At 39.3% G+C, this 18,682-nt stretch overlaps 1 protein-coding gene across 1 annotated transcript in view; it reads right to left on the bottom strand.

Annotated features, from left to right (window-relative positions):
- The window catches only part of sema4gb (sema domain, immunoglobulin domain (Ig), transmembrane domain (TM) and short cytoplasmic domain, (semaphorin) 4Gb), a 51,612-nt gene extending 39,437 nt beyond the window's left edge, over positions 1-12,175 (bottom strand). The window contains exons 1-2 of the mRNA XM_080873231.1: positions 10,951-12,175; positions 10,216-10,523 (exon numbers count right to left, since the gene is read on the bottom strand). Coding sequence (XP_080729357.1) covers positions 10,216-10,351 — 136 coding nt within the window. The 5' untranslated portion in view covers positions 10,352-10,523; positions 10,951-12,175. The remainder of the gene's footprint in view (positions 1-10,215; positions 10,524-10,950) is intronic.
- Positions 12,176-18,682: the final 6,507 nt, after the last annotated feature.

The raw sequence follows: 18,682 nt of genomic DNA, 5'->3' as shown, positions 1-18,682 counted from the left end.
AAAAGCATGTTATTTTCCTCTTCTGATAGTAATAACTCAGCTACCAGGATAACGGTCTGTACTGTGTGGCTCAAAAAATCCAAGAAGAAGAGAAATTATTATATTTCTAAAGTCTGTTACTTAATACTAATTAGCTGGTATGTGTGTCTGTGGATCACACCTGTATGAATGTATTGATGCTAATATAAGTGAGCACTCTTCTTTCATCCGTAACTTCTGAACACTAAAGCTTAAAAATAAGAAGTCCCAAATCAGTGGGTGAGGTCATGTCACATGATTTATTATCTTGTGTTTTTGTCCACTTGTGCAGTTTCAGAATGGCTAAAAAGTTGGTTAAAAGATTAAGAAAACAACAGCGGAGCTTGCTTTAAAAAAAAAGCATGAATGGGAAGCACAAACAATGGCTGCAGTGGGCAGTTTTCATTGTTTTTAACACTCTTTTTTACTATGTGGCAGCTAAAGAAAAACAGAAACAGAGCAAACTATAAACAAAATAAAAAAGAGCACCCGACACTGCCCTCAGGTTCAAGTGCACAGCTACAAGATGTGCACATGCATCTGTAAAATTTAGTACTGCACCTGCAGTTTCTTACCGCAAAAACAAGTTGGACATGGTTCATGATGTCCCTGGTCATAATTCTGACTTCTAAACACTGACAGAGAATTAACAGAAAAATAAAAGATAACAGATGTGCACACTTTCAAAGGGTCAGTATGCCCAGGTTTATTTTCTCTCATGGTTTTCTAGTGGTATTTAGCCATTTTATTTTTAATTGACTAAGATTTGAAGTACAAATCTCTCAGATTCTTCACAATTGCCTTTGCCTTCAGCTGAATAAAAGGTCAGTGGAGCTTCATACAAAAAGAAGCAAAATATGCAGCAGCAATTTATCTTTACAAGTGTCTGTCACTGTGACGAGCTGTCCTTGATATGCTGAATAATCCACACTGTTCACTGTCAGCAGCTTTTATTGGGACCAATTCCTTACAGGAGGAAGATCCAGTTCACAGTACTCTCTCCATCTGGTGTTTTTTCTACACCATATGGGTAGTGTGAATTGTGAAGTGCAGGAAAATTAGTATTTTTTTTAAACACAGCTGCTCATTAAATTGTGGCACATCACACTCCAGCCAATGGATTCTGTCAGTATGTTGACAGGTTTCCACTTACGCATGTCAAATCAAATTTGTTTATGTTTTAGTAATAACAATATTGTTTATGATGGTAATTACTTGTCAGAGCAAACTATTATGTGAATAAGAAAATCCATAGGACAAAGTGTAATTCATGCTGTAATAACTATTATTTATGTGCAATCCAAGACTGTAAAGTGAAGATTAGGCATAAGAAACAAAAACTGCATTTCCTCTAGTGTCTGTGAAGGTTCTCAGTCATCCAGGTCATTGTAGTCAGCTTGGAAAGAAAAGCTTCTGAACTTCTTTAAGTTGCTTGAAGACGTTTCACCTCTCATCCAAGAAGCTTCTTCAGTTCTAAGGTCAAATGGTGGAGAGGCCAAGATTTAAGTCCTAGGGGAGTGTCCCCCAAGAGGGTCATGAACTCCCTGATGATCCTCTACCTAATCACACGAGCCAAGGTATGAAAACGGGTGTAGGTCACAATCAGCCAAGGTTTCGGGTGAAACCTAGCCACACCCTATCATGTGATTTACTGAGGTCAAATGGCCCAGGATGTGAGTGGGCGTTAAGGCGTCTGGGAAAGGATCTCAAAACTGGATTATAGATGGCAGACAGTTGGTGTCGTAAGCCACCGTCTCTGTTCAAGGATGGCTGTTCGCAGCGGACATAGATGGCTTCTTTCACTCCTCTTTCAAACCATCTGTTTTCTCTGTCCAAAAGTAGTTAAAGGTGCAATGTCTTCAAGCAACTTAAAGAAGTCCAGATGCTTTTCTTCCCAAGCTCCTTAGATTTCCTCTAGTGGCCACTTGAGGTTGGTTCAAAAAGCAAGTCAATCGCCATAGACCCCCCCCTTTAAAAATGCCCAATTTTAGAACACTAAGAGGCATATTTGAAACCTTGTATGGTCTCTATAGGTTTCTCCCTTCATAAAAACTCTGACTGGTTTTCAGTCCAGATGAACAGAATCAACTTTTGAAGATTTACTTACCTGGATGATTGAGAATGCATTAAGACGTCTGACTGGGTCTTTCCTTATAAATCATTTGTTTGAATACTAGTGAGGCTTAAAATTAGGAACATGGCCATTTTGATTGACAAGTGTGCTTACACATGAATACTGTAGCTGTCATAGCCAAAAACTGTTCTTTAGTAAGCATTTTTTAGTAAACTATCTGGCTAATATGGCTTTCTGTGTTGTGCAGACTATCCAAGACAATCCATTTGTGGTTCACTTTTGTTGAGTGAAATAAAGTACTTTTTATCTGCACCAGTTAGCAGGTATCTGTCTGTGCACAGTATGCATATAGTTTATTTATGCAGCTTGCTTACCAAGTAAATTGTAGCACTCCAACATTTTTTCCAAATGTGGTCACTTCTTTTTCTTCAAAAAACAACATGGTTGTGGCCAAAATGCTACCAGTGAGGCTTCAAAATAGGTGATTTCATGCTGGCTAGAAATTTACAAAAATCGACCAAGTTTTAAGAAGTTTTATAATATGAAGAAAAATAGGCCTGTCCCGATCTGATGTGCATGCTTATTTTGCACATCAAAGTGGCAGTGTTATGTTTACCCCACTATTAATAATGACACAAATACAATGCCTTGTCTTTAAAGCTTGTGTCAGAGCCAAAACTTTCATAAGACTTTGTCCAACCAGGGAGACTGCAGAATAAGATGAAGGAAAGCCAAGACTTTCATCTTAGATAAGATGGAAAAACATAACCCCACTCAAATGGTGGCAGTGTCATTGCAGGACTGGCACATCGGCCATCACTGAATTACTAATAAGGCCGTGTCTGAATCAGACACCAACACTATCAGAGGAGAAGAGGATCAAAGCACCATGTAAGCTTCAGGGATTTAAAGGGTCTAAGGCATAAAATGTCTCAACTGAGAACACCCCCCCCCCACCCCCCCAAAAAAAGGTAACAGAAAATAACAGCAGAGATTAAACCTCTTTAGTTTGAGCAGTCTTGGTCTCGCTGATACAGTTTGTAAATCATCACTGTTATGCACAAGATGCAGCTGGTTAGACTAAGATATTAACAGACTTTGTTGAGCAGTAAATTGATGATCATTAGTGGTGTAATTACCATACTGGATGCAAAACAATTCATCTACACAGAAGCGTCAAGCTGGCAGGCTTTCTTACTGCCAATATCACAATAATGGTGCAATCTATAAGGAACCTTACTACCAAGACCTCTTGTTACATCCCAGCTCTCAACATAGTAACTTACAGTGCATCAATATTTCAGAACGGCATTACTTCAGGTCTGGTGGCAGAGGTAGGAAATGCCAAAGCACAAGCCCCATGGGCAAACAATTGAGTTCAGGACACAGTCAAGCATTAATCTCACTTCTAGGAGTGGAAAAATGCACTGTGGCCCACAAAAACAATCTATGTTTAGTTGTCAAACCTGCCCATAAAGGTTACAACGGTGGATTTCTAATGCTTAATGCATTCAGTATTTTTGCTTTCTTTTAAATGGAAAAGCTCCAATACCATTTCTATTTTCCGCTACAGTGATGTTTTATTAAGTCAATCACATGCATCATGGTCAAAATAACTATTTAGAAATATTCATATGGCAGCTAGTTTGATTAGCCAGAAGAAAGCTGTCTGGTTAGAAAAGCTAGTCTAGTCTCTGTTTACTTTTAGTCTCTTTTAGAAGAGCTTTTAGCTATGTTTCGTCTCGACAAACTGATAAAGGAACTCATCAAATCAGCAGCAACCTCATCTGTCTGCTGTGTGGTGCTGAGCAGGGACAATGGATTTATCAGCAACTCCCACTAAAGACCACTGCCTAACATAGCTCAAAATCGAACTATAATTGAAGGAGCCTCTGTCCCTGTGCCAGTTCTTCACTCTTCACTATCAACCTCATCCTCACACTTGATCTGTATGTTACTGTGCGTGAGCTTTCACATATTTGGTGGTTTTCAGTTGCTGTCCACACAGGGAGATGTCATCAAGTTTCTGACACCTTTCTAACAGCACATCAGTGACTAGCTCTTGGTTATCATAAACTGTGTGCAAACATATTGCCACCAAACGTAACATTTCTTTTTGGGATGGCATCTTTAATAACTATAAACTAACTTGTCTTTTAGTTGTATGGCTGTGGTTCAGGTGACAGATAAGGTTGTGTACTAATTGGAAGATAATGGTTTAATCCCTGGCTCCCTGAGTCTGGGTCAAACTACCCTTGGGCAATATACTGAACCCTGATACATGATGCATTTATCCAAGCAAATGAGGGCATATAAAAAGTGCTTAGGTTAATGAGGCTTGGAGTAAAAAAGTGCTTTAATTGCTGAAATGGAGTAGAACAGCACTGCAGAAAAACAGTCGATGGATCTTAGTATTTTAATAAAGCAACCAACTACAGAGAAATTAAGAGTTAAGAATGCCTGGTTTGGCTAGCAGTAGTCCTCTCTGTTCCTCAGGCAGATCAGTTTTCTTTGTTACTCCAAGAGACAAGCTGCAAGCCGCAGATGGTGTGTTCAGCACAGGCATATTTTAAATAGTCTGCATGATAAAGGTTGATAAAAGTAAGATAAATGCACAAAAACAAAGAAATGAAAGATCTAAAAAGATCCAAAGTTGAAAAGAAAGCTGGGTTATACTCTCAGGGTTTAAAAAACTCACTTTAAAAAAAACCTCCTTCAACATAACATTAACTCTTTTGTTTTAAAATAAGACCAATATTTGTCTTTTTTTTTTATTTATTTCTGGACTCTACTAGAGCAGTAGAATTCTAAATAATCTTTATCTATTTTATACAGAGTCTTGTTGCCAAGGCATCCTCTGAAACAAGTTTTATCTTGTCTGCCTATCAGACAACTTTCTTCTGATTTACTGCTCCTCAAAACCACAAGGTCTGAACAACAGATGGGGCTTCTATGCTCGCAGCCAGAGATTTAGATGACCATGTTAGGGATATCCCCTCTCATTATGATGGGAGCCAAGAGTAAAAAAAACTGTCAGAAATCAAGGAACCTCCTTATTTGAAACCCTGGCCATGTTTAATACGAGCATCCACTATTTAAATAGTGGATGAAAATAGTGGGGCCATTTTAACATCAAGAAAGGAACTAAGTATTAAATAGTATTTATAGATTCATCTCAGTATTGGATAAAAAAAAATCATGTATCAGAATTATTTCTTTGCTTGTTTGCCTTTGGTGGCCTTTTCGATGTACCTGTTCTCACCAAGAGAGCATAAAGACCTCTTCTGTCATTTTCTCTCTTATATACATATCCAAGCGCTCTCTCTGTGATACATCATGTCCTTCTCCTCCCACTCATGCAGCAAACCAGTAAAGCATACTGTAAATTAATGAGCGCCAGCAAAGAAAAATAATATCAATCCTCCCACAGATAGTGACACCCACATATCATCAAAAGGAGAAGAAACTTCCCTTCCCCCGTCCTCCCCGCTGACATGTCTCAGTGAGGAAAGTGACAGGAGATGCATGTATGCAGGATTTTTACATGGCACTTAATAAGCTTCCCCCTACATGACACACACACATATGCAGCACACATTCGCAGGGCATGCCCTAAGAGTGATGAAACGCATGCTGACACACGTGCACGTTCTGCACTCTCACATGTACTCACACGCCTTCCCTGATGATTAGAAACTGGGTCAAGGACAACTTTCTGTGAGGGCAAGGAGAAAAAGAAAATCTGTAATGACAGACGGGCTCAGGCTACAGCATAGAAAAGTGCCCGCAGTAAGAAGAGTATGTATGATTTATAATCCTAGGCACAGTCAGAGATGTGTAAATGAATTGTCACAAACTTGACCACTGTGAGGACAGAACACAGATAAGTTCTTCCACTGTGCATTTACAGAACCTGGTCAAAATGTGCCTGATGGGAACAACTGCTGTTTGCAGCTGTGTTTGTGCTTCACTAAACAGAAGACTCTGTAGGTGAGCCTGGGGTGAGCTTGTTCTCTTGGCCTCAGTTAATGTTGTTTTCATGACTTAAGCACAAGGTGTCCTTAGGCAGGTTACAGCATTAGTGAGGGATCACTTCCAACTTGTCACTTTTCAATTATGCTACACCAAACCACTCTTTTTCCAAACCTAACAAGATAGTTTGTAGTGTCAAAACATAAAAAAGTCACCAAAGCCACAGGACACCTTGCACATAGCAGGAAGATACAGGCAGTACCTGCCCAGCATGAGGAGATAATAGTGAGCCTGAAGAACAAATATAACACTGCATTCTGCAGTGGAAAGTCAGAGACTGACATTATTTTCAGCTTCTACGGTGCCTCCAGGTTTGATTTGCTGCTTTTCAAAACCAGCAAATATTCACCAACAGACCTGTACTCCATGAGTTGCAATAATAGCTTAATTATACACCCAATTCCAAAAATTCATCCACCCATTCTCTTCTGCTTATCCAATTCAGGGTCATGGAATTAGATAAGCAGGTGCTGGTGGTGCTGGAGCCTATCCCAGTCTATCACATGTAGAGAGACAACCACTTGCACTCAAATTCACACCTATGGGCAATTTAGAATCATCAATTAACCTAACCCCACTAACTGCATGTCTCTGAAATGTGGGAGGAAGCCGGAGTACCCAGAGAGAACCCACACAAACACAGGGAGAACATGCAAACTCCATACAGAAAAAGCCCAGACAGATGTTGGAAGCAAACTCAGGACCTTCTTGCTATGATTCAACAGTGCTAACCACTGCACCACCATGCTGCCCTAATTCCAAAAATGCCATTTTCTAATCATCAGGGGAGATGTGTTAATAGAAGCACGATGCAATGATTTAAAAATCTAATTTTATTCACAATAAAATATCAAAAGTTTAAACTGAAGCATTTTACTAGTTCTCAAAAAAGTTGGGCCAGGGACGACAAAAGAGGGACAGAGAGGCAGTAATTCTCAAAAGTTGTCATTATCCTGGGTCTTTGACCCAGTGTTTGAGTGTTCCTTTGGATTTGTCATTTACTTCTTTGAAAGCATAAGTTAATTATGTTCTAGTGTCTGAACATATTATTTTCAGGTGCCGCTGAGTTTGTATTTATAGTTCTGGATTTCTGGTTCATGTCTGTCCTAGTCTCATCTCTGCATTTTGTTATTTCTTCAGTATGGTCACGTCTCCATATCTGTTTCTGTCCCAGTATCAAGCCCATGTGTCTTAGTTTGTTTCTCAGTGTGTGTTACTTCCTGCTTTACTTTGAGAATCTCCTGTCTCGTGTGTATTCTGTTCAGTTTTGCTTCCCTTGTCTCATTTGTCTGGATTAGTGTCAGCTGTGTTCCCACCTGTGGCCTCTTCCCTCGTTATCCTGCTTGTGTATATATTGTCTGCATTTCCTTCTGTCCTCCCTTGCAATATGGTATCCTTGTGTCAATGGTTTGAGTCTCCTAGTATTGTTTTTTGTATTATTTTGTACTTCAGTTTAATAAAACCACCTATTATTTTATTCCCTACGTTCCGAGCACTGTGTTTGGGTCTTACCTGCACCAGGCATACCATCCCAAATTTTTGGGAACTGGGTTTGTATATAGTTTAGATAAATAGTTTCACAACCCAGCTCTTAACATAAAATGGAGACCAAAACTAGAAATTTAAAAAGCACGAGTCTCTAATTTAAAAGACTAAATTGATTAAAATAAAATGTACAGATTGGAGCAGCAAGGAGATTATGATGGTGAGAGGTGGTGGTCCTCTCCAAACCAACCCAGGCACGCCTTCATCCACATCTTATTAACAGCTTTTAGCCAAACATAAAAATCGTTCATCCAAGCAACTTTAATTCCACAGCAATACAGCAGCTAAGTCTGAAGTAGGAAAGGACAAACACATACAGCTGCAGAGACTCCTTTATTTAGAGATGGTGGCTAAATTAATTTTGCATGCATTCCCGTCTGATGAGCACTCAACAGAGCAAGCCCTTTTCATTTGTTTGATAAATAACCAAAAGATATTCGTAGTCTGGTCAATGCTTCACCTCCCAGTAGTTGCAGTAAATAGCTCCACAACGGTTTCTTTATTCATTGTTCTTCAGTGTACTTTTCTCAACCAATCAGTGCACTTTGAAGCAAAGCTCAGACCTTAGACCTCTCTCTCCAGCAAACAAAGTAATCATCCACTCAGTTCGGATCAAGAAAATGCACCACAGAACCGGGAACAAATACACAACCAGCTTCTGCTGTGTTACAGTCGCTCTCAAAGTTATTGTGATTCAGAACATCAAGCAGCACATCCTCCCATCTCCAAAATATCATCTCACCCTGCAATACTCTCAATAGCACTTATGACACCAGAGAGCTCGGCTAGCAATACAGCCGGCCCTGTTAACTCCACCCGCCCGCTAATAATACTCATCCTCGGAGGACCGAAGAGGAGAAAAGTGGAGTGGGGTGGAGTGGAGGTAAGAGCACCAGCCCTTACTGTTTGTCTGTGCTGGAGTTCCCTTCTCACTGCAGCTGGCTTCTGCTGCAGTAAGTGAGGAGAGAGGGAGGGTAAAGGTGAGCTGGTGGGAAGTAAGAGGTGGAGGTGTAAGGAAGACGTGCTGATGGTGTGTGTAAATACCCACTGTGTGCCAAAACACACCTATTCAGCAGTATTTTCTGCACAGACAGTAATCAGGTCTAACGTGCTCAGGTCCTCTTTTATGGAGGCTTCTTGTCTATTGTTTCATTAGAAGTGTTTGCTGAGCTGTGTGATCTAGGACAGGGCATGAGAGAGGCGATTAATAACTCTGAGCATGAAGGAGCTGTCTTTGGGGCCAACTGCAAAAACTGTGCCACTTCCGTAACAGGGAGGGGAGGAAGCAGTCGGAGCAGTAGCAAATAAGGACAGCGATCTGTTAGCTGGGTTGTGCACATGTGTTTGTGGATCCATCTGGAAATACACTGTATTAATGGAGTTTGTCCCTGTTCATACTTTTTTGTGTTTCTTTTTGTGTATCTGGTCTCTTTTTGGATGATAATCATGCTGCAAAGTGTTATTTTATGCCAGTTTAAAGATAATATCAATATTGTAACTGCGAAAATAAAAATAGTATGTGGCTTTTTCCGCCTAAAAGCAAGTGTAAATTGTTCTTTTAGGCATTAAATCTTGGTCAGTCCTACAAATTGAGAACCATCTCAAAATGTGTGATGGCCTCCGTCTTAGGTAATCTGTGGAGAGATGTGAATGACAACTCTGTCTCCCCAGATGTCCATGAACTACTCATGCCAACACCATAGTAATCTGATTTGGCACACCTGGTCTAGGATAAAAATCCTTCAGCTGAAATCTCAGCTTCATCTATGTGATCGTACACTCTGGTCTAGATTATGTTACTCCACAGTTGGCAGCCTCACCATACCACTGATGAACATACTTCACATTTCATTTGCTTTCTTGTTTATTTTCTTTTTTACTGGTTACAGTAAATGCTCATATTAGCCACCAACTCTCATGCCTTTCCATTTCTGGTTTGGCCTTAGAGCTGGGTCATGACTGACCGAAGCCAACTGCTGTACAATGGGATTAATAGGTGGTGGAATAGCTCCCCTAGCGCAACACTGCCATAATGCTTTCGGGGATGAGAACAGGATGTCTTCTGCTGCTGTTTATTCAGGGAGTTATGCTGGGGGGCAAAACTTGAGCTCCATATTTTTTGGCCAGTATTTGTTTATATTTTGGCCAACCATTTATGGCCAACCATTTAAGGATGCTAAATCATCTTTTAGTTTGTAATCCTTGTCTGCAATGTACCCCTTGTTGTACAACAACCTTAATTGGATTATTTTGATAAAAACATAAAAATCACGCCATGTTCTGGAGCTTTTTTTATGATCTTTAAGGAAATTTGCGGGCCAGCATATACAAATGTAAATAACGATTTTTTTAACATTTGTATGTATGATCAGATTAGGATAAAAAGGATCATCCATTTCCTGATAATCTGATTAAATCTTTAACTAATATTAAAAAAAATTGTTTTGGAAGATTAAAATTATCTCCTTTTTACCACTAACCCCCCTGTACAGAGCTTTAATCACAGTTTAAGACTTTTAATTTAAAAAAATCTGCTTGATCCTCACCTTTTGAGAAGACGGTAGTTCTCGCAGTGACATCCAGGTCCAAGGATGGGCTGAACGGAAAGGCCCACAGCTGTGATAGTCGGTTGAAAAACATCAGGGGCAGCAGGAGGAGTAGGAAGGGCTTGACTGATCCCATGATTAACCTACAGACCTGGGTCCAAGCAGAGACTTGCTTGTGCTCACTGTTTATTGTATGCAAAAAATAAATAAATAAATAATGAAATAAATGTGCAAAGCGTGTATCTTCAGGCCCAGCAGCAACCAGGCGCAGACTCTTTGATTATCCTCCAGCTGAGAACACACTGAGTCTGTGCAGAGAAAGAGAAAAACAATGTGTATTACTAAAAGAGATGTGATCCTGAATACCAAACTAGATGCGGCTGTCAAAAGGTGGTGATGGATTTCACTCATTTATGAACAAAACAAACGTTTGCAGGACAAGGACTCCACCACCCAAGTGGATATGTTGCGCTGGACTAATTGAAAGATTAAAAGGATGTCAAAGTGCCAGAAATGTACTTGTTATGCGGCAAATCAACCCAGCTATTGACTGGCCCTTCTTTAGTGGGCAATAAAATAGTATTAAAATTAGAGATGGACCGATCCGATATTACGTATCGGTCCGATACTGACCTAAATTACTGGATCGGATATCGGAGAAAAATAAAAAATGTAATCCGATCCATTAAATATCACGAAAGCACCTCGCAAAACTTGCAACACGCCGTAACTCACCTCAGAACGTTAGCAGTCGGAGCAGTATGCATCACGTGATAGAGCGGCTGTGGCATGCCGGACCTGTTGGTGGTCTGGATAGCATGTGGAGCTTCGCTAGCAACCTGGCATTTCATCTCCGACAAAGTTATCCCCGAGAGAAGTAAAGCAAGTGTGTAAGTCCATCTCTGAATGTTTGTAAAGCATTCCCACGTTAAGCTTAACAAGCGACTGCCTCTCGCTCTCCGGCTGCTACTTCAATCGTGAAACTGCTTAAATGATCAGCTGATCGGCTTTTCTGTCGCGAGTCCGTGTCTCTTGTTTGTTTTTGGCCCACTTTGCACCAGAAAGAGGAAACCAGCGGCTGAACAACAGCAGAACGTTTAAGCTTGATAAGCTGTTGTTAGAATTTATTTAATATTTCTTTCTACACCAGGATCTTTTTCTACGTAGCTGACGCTGGTAACTGTGCAGGGGCGGATCTAGCAAAGTTTAGCCAGGGGGGCCGATAGGGCATGAACAGGGAAAAGGGGGCACAAAGACATACTTTTCTTTCTTATTCTCATTTAAAATGTCTAGCTTTTAATAAATAATTATCTGACACCCAAAGTTTTAATTTGATGTAAAATGAATAGAAGTCAATTACTGTATATAGTGACTATTAAGTCTAATATATACCCTAGTAAGCTATAGTACTTTTTACTTTGGGAAGGTACCATCTGTGCAGTCTGCAATTTTGTTGAAGAAAGATGTTGAATCTATTTAATATTTCTTGAAAAATAATTGATTTCTGTGCATTTTTTTTCACACTGCATCAAATTAAGGTTGATTACGTCGATTAAGCATCATGAGGTGGCGCGTGAGGGGTGGTTCCTTATTTTTTATTTATTTCTTTTTGTTGTTGCTGGGAGTTGGAACCCTATTAGTTAGGTTGCTTAATATTTACGCTAAGTACTCTTTAAAATACCAGAATAGGGAGGATGGTGTAGGTCTAAGTTTATTAGATTGATCAGTATTGCTGAACTATGAAATATTTTTTTTGTATACAGGTATAACAGAATAGCTTTAGTGTAGTTGTTGTTTTAAACTTGAGTATGAACTTGCAGACTTGCAAAATGCAGCAAGATATTTTAAAAAACAGTTTTGTTGATTAAAAAACACTATATCGGATTCATATCGGTATCGGCAGATATCCAAATTTATGATATCGGTATCGGTATCGGACATAAAAAAGTGGTATCGTGCCATCTCTAATTAAAATAAATCTCATTCCTGCGATGTCTGAAAACTACATTTAAATCAGTGTGGTGCATTTACGAGTGTAGTATGGAAAGTAGAAAAATTATAATCACAAAATATTTTGCAGGATTTTACAACACAAAGATTATTTGGGTGGACAATCCAGGTACAGTAAGAGCTGCCCAACTATATTTGCCACTAATTTCAGGTATTTAAATGTATCTGTACAAGATAAATCACTTCAATCCCACATAATTCAGCTGGTTCTCCAGAAACGATCTTGTCCCGTGATCAGTCGGACTTCTAATCCTCCATTTTTACTGTTCTCAAGATCTGCTGTGGAGAATGGGATTCGTGTGCTGCTATGCTGTGCTCACTGAGGCTGCAGGGTAGAACAAGGACTATGATCACCATCATTACTCCAAGATTGTAGAGCTGCAGTGTGTCCAACTCCACAGAGAGACACTCTGCTTGGAATCCAATCCACTAGCTGAATATTGCTACATTTTTTGCACACACTACCTACGATAGATAAAATCTAATTCTGTAGCAAATACATGTGTGTTTGTGTGTGTGAGAGAGAGAGTAAATATATTTAATTACTTTATAGTTAAGGTGTAGATAGATGGTAATAGGAAACTACTAGGAGGTCATGAAACATGATGCTGAACCTGATGCCTACCAGGAACCACATGAATGATGTGTGATATTTCAAAACGTCATCAATGAACTTTAATGAAGAGGCGGCGTGCATAAACTTTCTCACTTGACAGCATGAGCACGAAATTACTTGCTGACATGCATCACTGCTCTCTGATTACAACCAATTAGCCAAAGAGAAGGACTAAGGTGCTGTTACGTAGCAGACCATTTAAAGAAAAGTTTGGAGAGTTAAATAATGCGCCTGCGTGATGTGATCTTGCAACACACATCTCTTAATTAGCTGGGTGCAGCATGATGGATAATCTAGAGATTAGGCCTTGTGCCATCAGCGCAATCTTCGCCTGGCTGCCCGTTCCCTGGCACTGTCACCGATCAAAGGGTCTACGCTGTGAATCACACTCTGCTGCGCAGTGACACTGGAGAATTCCCAGCTTTAATCTCCACGGCTGCCGCTGCTGCAAATCACTCCCAGCATGAAGCACAATGAGGTTGATGACCTTTCAGTTATAAGTTAGGGTGCTAATCCCTGGAACCAAACTGTAAAATGATAAAGCAGGAGATGAGATGGTGAAAAATTATGATGCATTTGTTTATCCAGATATGTGTACTCAGTATTGATGGTTTGGATTTAAGAAATAAAACTTAATGTCAAACAAACATCCCAAACACACCTACAAGATGTTAGGCTCAAGTGAGGAGCTCTACATATTTTCAAAGCTGTAGGCCTATGTTTTTTTTTATCAAGATTATGTTTTTAAGTAGGAGATAAATCATTAAACTGTAGTTTCATACCATATCTAATGATAGCAACTGAGCAAACCGATGTTGACTGGCCTCCAGGAAAACTTGGTACGTAAATCTTAAATTAAAATTACTTTGTTTTCAAGGTTAAGAGAACACATGCTCAAATGGTGAGACCAGGAATATGTTCATCTGCATGAAATAGACTTCAGGTATGAAAATGAATTCTTTTAACACCTTTGTAATATCTCAGTTTAAAAAAGTGAAGACTGAACAATGCTGAAATGACTTTAAAAAAGCATTAAAACCATGTTGTAGTAATTGTTGCATCAAATTGCCACACATGATGCAGTAAACTCTTAGTCAAACAAAAACAAAAAATTTAAAGGCATAATTTTCATCTGTCACTATTTACTGTCCAGTGCTGATACCGCTAAAGTTTCGGTATCAGCACTTAAAACAGCCAATAATTTAAAATGTAAAAACTAAAGAAGAGATGCAAAGAAACACCCTTCAACCATGTTGTAAGTGTTGATGTTGCATAGTTTTTCAACCAGAGGGTTCTTTGCAACTTCCTGCTTGGCAACATGTGTTTGGAACTCCACAAGCACATGAACCTGCTGATCAGATCAGCTGATCTGAGCAGAGTGGAGCCAACGCTTTGCTGACATCACAACTTCAGCCTTCCAAAACCTCCTCTGGCATTAATGCAGCACAAAAACTGAATGCCAGAAGCTTCATGGCATGAGCAGCTCCTGTAGGTGTAATGCATAAGTGGCCTACTTTATTCTCCAAAGTCTATTTGCTTCTGATACTAGTCTTTGTATTTATCTATGGTTTCTGTCAACTGTTGCTGTGCTTCATACATTCTGTAAAAGGCAGTCTAAATCAGAAGTTGGCTTTATATGATGACAGCCGTAAGAGATTTTAGCACTGTGCTCTTAGAATTTGTCAAATTCACATCCTTGTTTGAAAAAAAAGAAGTAGAACCAAAACAAAAAGCTTTTTTCCCAGTCCACACTACTTCTTTTAAAATTGTCATTACCCAAAATGAATAACACTCCATTGAGAGATTATAGTCAAAATTTTTGCATTTTTAAACTTTTACACTCAGCTAATGCTGACATCATTTGTGACATTTGTTTTTATCAGTCTTCACAGCTCCCACTAGAAAACTTTTTCACGCACACCTTCGTGCTCACAAAAGCCTGTAAGCACACTTTGATGTACAAAATCGGCGCGGTTCCCCTTCGATATTGCAAGCGAGGGGAGAGCAACAGCGCAACATGTGTCTTGTTTGATAGCTGCTCCAAATGCTAAGAACCTCCAGAATCATGCTCTGACAAAACTGCAGATGAAGGCATAGTGAGAAGCTCTTTGTCCTGTTTTTGTCAACTGCTGTCCTCGTGTAACACACAGCAAACGCACCATTGTCTCAACACATCTGCATTGGCGTGTTTGTGTGTCCTGCCCACAATGGTGTTGACACCAATGTGTTCCCACTTATGAAAGCCTGATAACTCCAAGAGGGAAAGGTAAACACATCTGCCTTGGCAGTGACACGAGCAATGTGACATGAAGACAAGAGGAACTGCACAAAAGAGCAGGCGGCGACAAAAACACCTTGTACTCAGTTTATTGATCCAAAGAGCGGGACAGGTCTGATGGGAAATTTTAACCCAGTTTCTATAACCACAGGTCTCTTGCAGCTGGTGCCCATCAAAAAGATTAAGTCGTCACTCCAGAGTATGAAATATATAAAGAATGATGCAGCTGTTTTCCATTGAGACTAATATGCAAAACACCTAGCCTGACATTTCTGCAGAAAGATCAATAAAACAGGTGAGCTATTTTTGGTTTTCCTTTCAACTGATGCCACTTGAAATGCCAAACACACTCTCATTCCTTTGATAGCTGCAGTGATTTTAATGGGCTTATATATTATGTGCTATATGCTATATTTAAATATTATATTTATACTTTTTTTTTTTTATCTCAAAGCATTGAGTGCCTGGCATACAGAGGAGCCATAAATGAGATTACTGAAGTTCACCCTGTGGTGTTCACTGTGATGTGGATACAAATATAAATAATTTGCCTCTGTTTACACTGCAAATATATAGAAGTAAGAACTTTTTATGTTCAGGTCATGCCATCACACTCACAAATAAGAATATGAAATTACTTCTTGAAGCTCTAAATAGAAAGTGATTTTAAACATCTAAAAATTACTTTTTTCTGGCTTGTACTACTTGATCTACCACTACATGGAGTTTGATAACAGATATTTCACAAGATGAAGCATTAGTTCAGGGCTTTCAAGATTTTAATGAAATAACACCAGTTTTAATGTGAACGGCAGATCAATTATCAGGGGGGGAAATCACATTTTGTCATACAGGGAAATTACCTTTCAACTAATAAAACTGTTTGATTTATTCTAACTTATTTCCAACCACTATCACAGAAAAAACACCTTGTTATGAAGCTTACAGCGTACAGTATTTTCTGTTTATTTATATCAAGTTTAAGGTGTAAATTGAACTGCTTGGAAAATTTCAGTCTACTAAATATGAAAAGATTCCTTTAATATCCATTATAAAGACTTATCTTCTCTCTATACTTGTCATCTGTACCCACTGGAAATACTGGGAGAACAGGATGCCTCTGAAAATGATAGCTCTTACTACTATTGTAGAATAAGTAATGAATCACTTTACCCATTCTGAATTTTCCAACTCTGGAAAATCTGTCTTATCTTATCTTATCTTACCTTGCATCACAGCAGGAAAGAAAGTCGACCTGAGTAATCTACAGCTGATCTACTGGGATTTTCCCACACAACCATAACTAGGATTTACAGAGAATGGTCCAAAAATAGAAATAAAAGAAAGAAAGAGTGAGGGGCCATTCTCTGGGTGAAACTGGCCTTGTTGATACCAGAACTAAGATACCAGAGTTAAGAGGAGAATGGCCAGACTGTTTCAAGTTGATAGGATGACAACGGTAACTCAAAAATAACCACTTGTTACAATAAAATTACACAGAAGAACATCTCTGAATGCATAACCTGTTGAATCTTGACACAAACAGGCTACAACAGCAGAACACCAGATGCCATTCCTGTCAGCTAAGAACAGGAAACTGAGGCTACAAATTAAATGGATTCAACAAAATTAGACAATAGAAGACTGGAAAAATGTTGCCTGGTCAAATGAGTCTCAATATCTTCGGCATTAAATTGATGGTGGGGTCAGAGTTTGACGTACACACCATGAAAAGACTGATCAATCCTGCCTTGTATAAGCAGTTCAGGCTGTTGGTGGTGTAATTCTAGGTGCCTATGCGATATTTCATTTACAAAATTTGGGCCCTTAATATCAGCAAACACCACAGCCTACCTGAGTATTGTTGCTGACCATGTCCATCCCATTATGACAACAGTGCACCCATCTTCTAATGGATCCTCACAGCAGGATAAAGTGCTATGTCACAAAGTTCAAGCTGGTTTCTTGAGCAAGACAATGAGTCTAATTTACTGAAATGGCCTCCACAGTCACCAGATCTCACCTTTGGAGTGTGGTGAAATGAAGGACTCGCTTCACGGATGCGCAGCCAAGAAATCTGCAGCAACTCTGTGATGCCGTCATATTAATATGAACCAAAGTCTCTGAGGAGTGTTGCCAGCTCACTGTGGAATGTGTGCCACAAAGAATTAAGGGGGTCCAACCCATTACTACCAAGGTGTGACTAATAAAGTGTCAGCTGAGTCCATATTGATACATTTATTGTGAAATTGTTGTACTGCATATAAGAAACATGACCAACTCATAAAGTATGCAGATTGATACAGACTGAACTACAGGAAATACAAAAAATTAAATGCTATCAGTTAACTGTATCTTCTTTTTTGTCTGTTTTTGTCTAATTTTATTCAGAAGTTTTCTCAAAATACATACAGGGTTGGAGGATGGGTCAGTAGCCCATCCCTCAACAAAAAAATCCATTTAGTAACTGTACAAAAGCATACAACAAAGATAGAATTATACAAATATTATTTAACATACTTGCATTATTGACATAACAATTTCATGGTTTGCATATCAGGGTTGTGTCAATACTAGTACAGTGCTACACCTCTAGTACTCTAGCCTACTTACTGTATAACACAGCCATATTATATGTTAGCACTCTGAAACAGTCCCTTGTGTCTAAGAAGTTTTATTACTCAGATTTGGCTACTAATATTTAGAGCGTGTACTTTTACCCACGTATGTAGGATTTCAATTTGTAATAGAATATGGAGTATTTTAGATATTGAGTATTTTTAATCACTCAAGAAATCTGGCTGCTTCTTACGCCAAAGCAACCTGCCATCTGTGAAAATTTTTATGACTTAATAACGTATCTATAAAGCATGAATAAATGACAAAGATTACAAAGTAATCATTAATAAAAGCCACTAGTTACAGCTTTTACAGCGAGACTCGGCGACAAGTGCCAAAAAGCTTATTTAAGGAATGTATTCAATGAATCTCTCAAGTTTAATGTGCTTTAGAAACCACTGCTCAGCTTTATGTCTACCCATTTAAATTGATGCTTCCTCCAACAGTAAAACACCGCAACGAGGCTTTACAAGATATTAAATCACAGCAGATGTTCTAATTTCAACTTGAAACAATAAGTGACTGTCCTCAATGTCCTCAGAAGCAGCGGTGACACTAAAACGCACCTAATATGCATTTATGCCATAGTTAACGTCCACAAATGTGGCTGTAATAACTTAATGAGTGTTAATGTAAACAGTCAATGAACGTGAGGACGTCTACCCATGTGCACCTGTCCGACCTGGACTGCAGCACTGAGAGCCGAAAACAGCACCGCACGCGGTTTGGTCACCTTCACCTGAGCAGCCTCTTTACATCAGCAAATAGAGAGCAAGGAAAAGTGGAAGAAACACGGAGAAGCAGTCCGGAATGAAACATAACAGCAGTGAGGACTCACCTGCTTGTTTTCCTGTAGCTCTGCTCCTAAATCCTTTGAACCGACCTCTCCGCGGTGAAACACAGAGCTTCTCTGCTGCTGCTGCTGCTGCTGCAGTTACCCAATG

The sequence above is a fragment of the Rhamphochromis sp. 'chilingali' genome, assembly GCF_963969265.1.
Source record: "Rhamphochromis sp. 'chilingali' genome assembly, chromosome: 22".
Taxonomy (NCBI): Eukaryota; Metazoa; Chordata; class Actinopteri; order Cichliformes; family Cichlidae; genus Rhamphochromis; species Rhamphochromis sp. 'chilingali'.
This window is presented reverse-complemented; position numbering and strand designations above follow the sequence as displayed.